The sequence below is a fragment of the Carassius auratus genome, unplaced genomic scaffold (genome assembly GCF_003368295.1).
Source record: "Carassius auratus strain Wakin unplaced genomic scaffold, ASM336829v1 scaf_tig00215898, whole genome shotgun sequence".
In the NCBI taxonomy this organism is placed as follows: domain Eukaryota; kingdom Metazoa; phylum Chordata; class Actinopteri; order Cypriniformes; family Cyprinidae; genus Carassius; species Carassius auratus.
In genome coordinates this window covers 46,074-54,881 of record NW_020528299.1, presented here as the reverse complement: position 1 = coordinate 54,881, position 8,808 = coordinate 46,074, and the positions used below count along the sequence as shown (strand labels likewise).

The window sequence follows — 8,808 nt, the reverse complement described above, 5'->3', positions numbered from 1 at the left end:
TTCAGTTTTAGATTCAATCACTTTCAGTTAACGTGACAGAAATGTGTACATACAACACTCAGTATGAACAAGTGAAATCTACTTGATTAAAGTATGTTCACAACCAAAACATAATTGTGTTGTACATACTTGTTTAATTTTTGTAAATTCAAAGACCTGCCATGTTAAACCTACAATTAAATGTTAAACCTACAATTAAATATACTAATGATGCCAGTTAGAGAGCTCTCTAAATCAATTCTTACATGTAAGCAATTATAATAAGAGAGCGCTCTAATTAAATTATTACTATTAAAAATTCCAATTACAGAGTTGACTTTTAGAATTAAAACGATCCAAATTTACGTTGGTGTTTCAGAAACGATCTCCGTCTATTCTACATAACTGAAAAGTGCATGTCATGTGACCATTCATTCACAAGTGGACATGCACATAAAAGTGTAAACAAAAAATCGGTTGCTAGTCACTGTCAAGTTCAACAATGAGCATGATTACTGTTCATTATATGGTTACAAGGTCATCAAGGATACGCAGAGATCATGTGCACAGCCACGCCATCATTTTTGAAAGTCTCCGTTTTGGTTTCGTTTACACTGAAATGCAACCCCGGAGTTTTCAAACTAAAACGGGGTCAGCAGCATTTTCAAAAGACTCAATTTTCAAACGTGGAAAACGGCAAAGTAGTGTAAACGGCATAACCACATCAAAAGTTATGGATTTTAAAACAAAAATGCACTAGTGAAATGAGGCCTAAATAATTTTTTACTAGTAAGAATTACAATTAGAGAGCTCTCCAATAACATTTTTACTAATAACAATTCTGATTAGAGACCTCTCTAATTTAATTATTACTAGTTAAAATAAATTACAGAAGTATATAATTCAATTTTTACTAGTAAAAAAAACACATTAAAGATATGTTAAATTGCAGATCTCTGTAATTGAATTAAAGAGCTCTCTAATTCAGTTGTTACTAGTAAGAATTGCATTAAAGATCTCTCTAATTATCATTCTTAGCTCTCTAATTAAATTGTTACTAGTAAGAATGCAATTGCAGAGCTCTCTTATTCAATTACAGAGCTTTCTAATTAAATTGTTACTAGTACAAATTGCATTAAAGAGCTCTCTAACTGTAATTCTTACTAGTAAAATATTTTGTTACAAAATTAAATTTTAATCTCTGGAGTCTCTGAAGACTCAAAACAGTTTGAGTGTGACCCACAAACGAACAGAGTACAGGGGTTAAAGACAGTAAAAGTGAGTGGGTCCAATATCATAGCAATTGCAGGGAAGTTGTGGTCTAATGGTTAGAGAATTTGACTCCTAACCCTAAGGTTGTGGGTTTGAGTCTCAGGCTGTATGGCTTTATGTCACGTCACTTTTTAAACTGTGGGTGGGTCTTGTCTCACATACACTGGTCCAGATGCCCATGCTTTCAAATCAAAATCAAAAGAAAAACAAGTAAATGCAGCATTTGTGTGTCAGTTTTAGTGTGCCTTATTCATGCAAATAAACCTTTACTACTGTAAATAGAATTAACAATTATGTATTATTTGACCTACACAGGTATGTTAGTACTTCCTGTACTGTCTTTAATGGCAGTAAAAATTCCAAACATCTTCATAGTCCTAAATGGTTTTAAATTAGATGTCGACAGCAGAATTTACAGAAACTTGACAGACAATCTGAATGCCTATTATGATAACTGTGCCTCATGCATATTCATAAAAATGTATGACTGTCTGTCTGACTGCTTTGTGGACAGTCCATTCGATAATACTGTTGCACCAGGGTATCCTGAAATTGAGTCCCTGGCTCGTGTCGCGGACCCTTCCAGTCCCACCTCAATTCACTTACACTGTCCCTATTGGAATAAAGGAAAAATCGATCTTGAAAAAAGAAAATGGGGACTCAAGCAGCTTGTTCAGTCAAGCTGCTTTTAATGTATGAATAGCAGCACTGAGGCTCTAATGATCTATTAAGTATATTAATATATAGGCTATATTGATTAAAATTATTATAAAATTGTTATGCTTTACAGAGAAGAAATATAGGTAGTCTATGTAGTACATATCACAAAAAAAATGCCTGCAATTTGCACTTAGTGTAAAATAGTCTATATCACTATTTACACTTATTTTACATTGCAGGCTACACTATTTTGAAGGGTGAATTCACACTTGCACAGAAAACATGCATATAAATGTATGCTCAGAAATATTCATATTTACTTACTGTATGTAACATACCTGTTTTTGTTACATTTATAAGGGTTTTATCATTTTTCACTCACTCAGTAATGATGAGGCAGAGTCTGTTACCAGTTATACAGTTCAACAATCAAGAAATGAATATAAGTGAGTTACATTTTGAACACAATATTGTCTGTTTTCGTTGCACCAACAAAAGTAGTTCAAACAAAGCTGAAGAAGAACTGTTGCGCGTCTCAGAGAAACATGTTTCATACTTGCATGAATCAAGTGTTTTTAAATGAATCACAACAGAACGAGCCACCGTTCCAGCACGAAAACACATTCAGCAAAATATCACCTAATAAGGCTTATCAAAACATCTTCCCAAATAATGTTGCTATTATTATTATTTGGCTAATGTCTGACCTGAAAAAGAGAGAGAGACAGAGAGAAAGAAAAACAGTTTGTCTAGAGTGACAATTAACCTATTCATTGGCCTGTATGTAGCTCAAATTCCGCATGCATGTTACAGTGCATAATAAACACCACAATGAGATGATATTTTGTCTGGTAAATTATTTTCAAGACTATTCTCTCTTTTTTTTTTTCATTTTTGTGATATGGATCTAATGGTCTGGAATAAAAAAATAATAAAAATAATAATAATAAAAAGTGTGCATTAATGAAGTGATTCAATATTAAAACAACACCTTTCTAAACTATCATCTCACTCTTATGGTCATTCTGACACAATGAAGATGCTATCAATTAATGCTTATGGGGCTTTTATTTTGAAGTGCATCACCATAGGCGGGATTTGGAAAGGTAAATGAGTGGAGTCACAAATCTTTTTGTGTCTAATGAATACAAGTTTTAATTTCTAAGAAATTAAGAATACAAGAATACTAAGAATACAATTGTAGAGTTCTTTAACTCGATTTCTTGCTAGTAAGAATTTAATTAGAGAGCTCTGTAATTGCATTTTTACTAGTAAGAACTGTGTAAGAGGTCTCTTAATAGTAATTCTTACTAGTTAGAATTCAATTAGAGCTCTATAATCATGACTGTTAGCTTACTAGTGAATACTGAGTCAGAGAGTTCTCTAATTCAGTTCTTACTAGTAAGAATGCAGTTGCAGAGTTCTCTAATTAATTTAGAGAACTCTCTAATTGTAATTGTAACTAGTAAAAATTGCAATGTTACTAGTAAGAATTAAATTGTAGAGCTCTTTAATTGAATTGTTACTAGTATAAATGGCATTGACGAATAACGCTGGGAATATTTTAAGCTAAAACGGCTTGCCATAGATGCGCGTATGGAGCACGCAGCGCAATTTCCAGTGAAGCTTCTTTTCGAGGGGAGCAGTTTCCACAAAATCACGTGATAGCCTCACTTTCTATCCAGCCACGTGCATGATTAGGTTTGCTTGTTAACTCCTTACCTTACATCAGGGGTAAGTAAGTTACTTACCGGAACGGTTTCCGATTTGAACGAAATGCTTTCTGGAAACGCAGTGTAACAAGTGGCCTGTCCTAAATGGAAACTTAAACCCTCACAGTCTTAACCTGCTTTCTGGAATACCCCCTAGATCTGCCTCCATTTTGTTAGAAACGCCCCAACTTCCAAAGATCCAATCAATTCCCCAAGGACGAAATCAAGTCTTTCACTCGGAGAGGTCACAGTAGCCTAAAAAAAAAACAAAAAAAAAACATCGCCACTTCTGTTTCATGTCGACTTTAAACTTAAAGACCCTATCTAACCGCTTATATCATTTATTTATTGTAATGCTTACTTTTTAATAAAAAGCGGTTGCAATATGAAAAACACATATTCATCTCTATAACAATAAAACATGTAACACTTTTATTTTACTACCAAATTAGGCTACATGTAATATGTAATTAATTTAACTTAGCTACACCACATTCCTCTGCATAACACGATTTTTGGGCATGTGAGTTCCTGAACATGAATTATGGGATACTCTGTGTAATAGTGTGTTAACAGCTGTGTTACCTTATTCTTTAGCAAACAGAGATGTCAACCTGCCTAATGACTGCTTCATTTACTTTTTTTTGTCCTAGCTAGAAAATTTGCAAAATAATTATTGCGATAGTCACTAAAAGCATTACAGAGAATGTGTTGCATTAGGTAAGCCATCATTTTCCAACTAAATTTGAACTCTAAATTAGTGTTCTCATCTCAGTCCAAAGCCAAGACATTATTTTTGTGTTGCTGTGCTCTTAAAAACAAAAGAAACAGGGGGAAAAAATACAAAATGTGAATTACTGACATCTAAATACTAGTATTTAACCTTTATTTTGGTGTTAGACAGACAAACATCACATATTTAAGATGGGCCTCTGAATCTGCCGAAGAAGAGGATGCTGTTGGTGGGATTGTGCCTGATGAAGAACAAGAAGGGGTGATCTGCCGTGAAATGCTCCTCTCGTAACATACAGAATGCCACAATGGCTGCAGTAGCGGCTGCTGCCTCTGTGCCTTCTTCATTTACATCCACAAAGGCCTTGTGGGCCACTGCTGAAAGGAACAGGCCACCCTGACTGCTCATGCCTGTCAGATCAGCCTTTGTGTCCTGAAACACAGAGCTCATCCCCATCCCCATCAATATTTCTGCTAAGGAGCTCTCAACCTCCAGCTTGAACTTTGGCAAGTGGACTATAATCTCTGTGTGGGTGTCCATATTATTTCTGTTGGTCCATTCATGCAGCTTATCAAGGGTCAGCTCACTCTCCAGCTGTCAAACACATGTGCACATGAGTCTCTGAATATACACAAAATTACAACATTTTCCAGTCAAGCAGATCAGTATGAAAACTTTTTGCTGACCTTATGAAGAGGGTCAGAGCCATCCTGACTTTCCTCAGGAAGAAGGATCAGCATGCTGAGCTCCTCCTTTACGTATGGCAACTCCAGCACTTGCAAGCGGTGGTCACAGACATAGTTGAAGGGGAACTTTTTCTTCTGGTACATCATTTGCACTGTCCTGCGCTCATTCTGATGGAATATAAATACACATACCAATGTGAAAGTGAACACGAAAAAGAGTATGACCCTCTATGAAGTAGATATGATTTAGTATGCTTTGAGTAAATACATGCCACTGCATTTTACTATAGTTTGCATACAGACCTGGTTAATTTTAAATGGCATTTCTTTAGTGTCTTGAGCATTAAATTTCTGTAGCCAGTTGCCTTTGAAGTAGATGGCATTAACCAGAGCTAGTCGGGTCATTCCGGTCACCATTCCAGGTTTGATAAGGTCTTTGATTTTATCTGAAAAATACAAGTTGACTGACTTTACATCTGTACTTAAAAAAAAAAAAAAAAAAAGATATTCTAGCAACAGGTCCAAACTGATTCTTTAATCTGAAATAGAACTGTTTTTGAACTGCTCTTCTCACTCTCTGTCTGCTCTTCCACCCATTTGTTAATGAGCTGTCGTGACTCGTCAGATGCTCCAATGAAGTCCACAGCCTGAAGGTCAGCATGGTACAGCTTCAGAGTGGAGTCCAAATACTCCTGCAGGACACATGACAACAATCATCAAGAATGACCTATTAATAGAGAAGTTAAACAATAATGGATGGAAAAGAATATATGTCTTAGGTTTAGCTTCCAAATGTCTTTTTGTTAAAGGCAGAATTAACTTACAGGTAAGAAGCTGAAGGTTTTCTCTCCGTAGATACGGTTGGCCAGCCTGAGGATATAAGAAGCTGATGGACTGTTGATTGCTGAGGTGAGGCTCTCAAAATGAGAGTGAACATCAGAGACTGAACTGAACGACAAAACCTAAAAAGAGAAAGAAGTTCACATATTAACTTGTTTACACAGGAGAGACTTTACTAATAGTTTACAAAGTTTGTCATATTTTTATTTTGTTATATATATATATAATTATTATGTATTACTCTTTTATTAAAAAAGTAAAAAAAAAAAAAAAAATGCCCATGGTATGTAACAGAATAAGCTAAGGGTGTGCACTAAAGAGCCTGTTCTGAGCAGATTTATCACAAGGAGTAAACTAAATGTCAGAGTCTGAAGTCCTTTGTCAAAACAAGCGTTCACATTCATTGTCTAGTTGAGTCTGAAATTAAAGCAAATCACAGCAGCAAGCTCAGGGCATGCACAAGTTGGCTTTTGTGGCTAAAAACTCAGTTGTTGTTTTTTCCTTTCAGATCTGGATGGATTTTTCTCTTGTTTTTTTTAAGCTCCTTCTAATAGAGCAGCTTTAAAGAGAGAGAGGTATGTGCAGCTGTAATCATTTGTTTATATTTGTTTACACTACTCTAGCTCTCCCTCTCTCTATTGAGTTAGCCTACCACAGCCTGCATGTGCTCTTTGGCTAATCAAATGTCCTGCTATGCCTAGGTCTTCAATAAACGTCAAATGCTTTGCATTTGATTTCAGTCTAACCATGCAAATATACTTTCTAATAGATTGATGATGTATGGTTGAAGTCAGCATATAGCACTTAAGCGTTTAAGTAACTTGGAATATTTTCAATACTTCTATAGGTTAGTTAACATGTAACCACTTTGGCTATACAATAAACTATAGATATGCTATGGTATTCACTGCTTAAACTGAATGACAATATAAATCTGAATGAGAGCACATTTTCTGCATTAAGAAATTTTCTGGAATTCTTACCATCCATTGATAAGTAACTGAAATGACAAGAAGAATTCACTGAATGATGATATCAACTCAAACTTTCACAGTTACCCAACAGAAATGAGTCATCATTTCGAGACAATCTATACATCTGTATTTTCTCAACCCTAAAATGTATTAGGCCTAATAACACACGCATTCTCACCTAAACTCACAAAGAATTCTAAGACATTTCTTAGCATTTTCACTACATCTGGCTTAAATAAACAAACTCGCCAGGTAAAAACTCATAATGTGTGCTATTGTTCGGCTGTGATAAATGCAACTCTGTTTTAAGCTCATACTATGAACAAATATTTACTCTTGGGCCTCACCCCATTTTTTCTGTCAAACAGGGTTATTTTCTCTTCCTGGTTTTGGGTTATGGTTTTGTTTCCTAGCTGGATTTCCCAGTCACGGATTACTGTAAGTGTGCAGAATGCAAACTATTTGTAGATTAATAACTGAAAAAAAAAAAAAAAAAAAAACACTCCCACACAGACCTGTTCTTGTTCTTCCAGATGCTTATAACTTATACCTTTTCCATTTCTTTGGCAGTGTCTCCTCGGGCTCCCAAGTAGACCATGCTGAGCGCTGCGCTGATGCTCAGGGGAGAAAAGAACATGTTTCCCGCAGCGTTGCTCTCGCTCAGAGCCCGATAGAGATCCAGAGCGAAGAGACTGTTAGCACGAGACAGACCCTCCATGACTGATCACACTGCGTAAAAAAAGAACCCCATCATTTATGCAACCATCGTTAAAATCCATACAACCTAGCGCAATATTTTCACTAAAAGCAGCAAAGAGTATTGAGCAGATTTAGAGTGTAAACAATATGGTTTATGAATTGCCAGTGTTAGTAGCCTATACAAAAAACATCTTTAGACTGCTGTCCATTCTGATAATATAATGTCCTTTTGTTTTAACATATTTAGCTAATAATATGCCCATCACCGTAAATATTTAGCTTGTGAGAGAAACAGGAAGTTGCACGTACATTTGCGTTTATTCCAGTGGAAGCGTCACTTCAGTTCCGAGCACCTGCTTTTGAGAATTGAATGTGTAGCCTACAGATTAAGTATTACTTACCTTTTATAAAAGATGCTTGTCCCAAAAGAACATCTGAGTGAAAGAGAATCCTGCCCTAGAGTCATGCGCTATATAAATGGACCAGCAACGCCCATGTGCGCCCATAAAGTGCAGAACAAGCTAGACAGGTAAACTGTATGAGTTAGACTTATCACAGGTGAGTCAGTCTCATAACCCCCCACCCTTTTATTACCTTTTTATGTGCTTCCCTTATTTTACTGCATAATGTGCAACTTTTTAACCAGCCAAGTTCAAAAGCGAGTGAAAACATTTGTTGGTAAGTTTGAGTGTGCTTTCTATGGAGAGGCAGAGGGAGTGGACAATAGGAAAAACACTTTGTTTTGTCAGCAACACAAGGCAGATGAATTCAATGAATGTGACAGCTCTGGACTAATCAGTTGGACTTTGTGCATAAAGGGTGAGTCACACTGGTGCATCAGAGGTTCTGCACAATAAAACCTTGTCAACGGCCTTTCACAATAGGCGCTGTGTTTGTGGAAGAAGTGTTTGTCGAAATGCTTCTTCACATCTTTAAAAAACAGGGTTAATTTTTTTCTTGAATGCTATCTTAAGCAAATAGACCAGGGGTGGCAGCCCTGCTGAGTTCAGCTCCAACCCTAATAAAAACTCACCTGCCTGTAGCCTCCTACGAACCCTTCAGACCTAGATAAGCTTGTTCAGATGTGTTTGATTAGGGCTGAAGCAAAACTCTTCAGGGCTGTGGCTCTCCAGGACCCACTTTCGCCACCACTGATATAGATTACTGATTCTGTCAAGTTACCTGAAGTGGCTACCTTAAGAGATAACGCCAATCACTTGACATTATTAAAAATTATGAATGAAGAAATCAGC

General features: G+C 36.2%; 1 protein-coding gene across 6 annotated transcripts; it reads right to left on the bottom strand.

Moving 5' to 3' along the window:
* Window positions 1-4,480: 4,480 nt before the first annotated feature.
* LOC113096266 (leukocyte elastase inhibitor-like) lies at window positions 4,481-8,160 on the bottom strand. Of its 6 annotated transcripts, none has more exons than XM_026261616.1 (7): window positions 7,958-8,160; window positions 7,407-7,589; window positions 5,867-6,004; window positions 5,617-5,734; window positions 5,346-5,488; window positions 5,043-5,210; window positions 4,543-4,950 (listed from the first exon to the last, which is right to left on the bottom strand). In XM_026261616.1, exons 2-7 carry the CDS (start codon window positions 7,572-7,574, stop codon window positions 4,543-4,545), a joined length of 1,143 nt encoding a protein of 380 aa, XP_026117401.1. In that variant the 5' UTR covers window positions 7,575-7,589; window positions 7,958-8,160. The 6 variants fall into 6 exon arrangements, with proteins under 6 accessions (XP_026117404.1, XP_026117401.1, XP_026117399.1 ...); XM_026261614.1 differs by having other exon boundaries at window positions 7,407-7,585; window positions 7,865-8,159; XM_026261613.1 differs by having other exon boundaries at window positions 7,407-7,585; window positions 7,957-8,159.
* Between the last annotated feature and the right edge of the window lie 648 nt (window positions 8,161-8,808).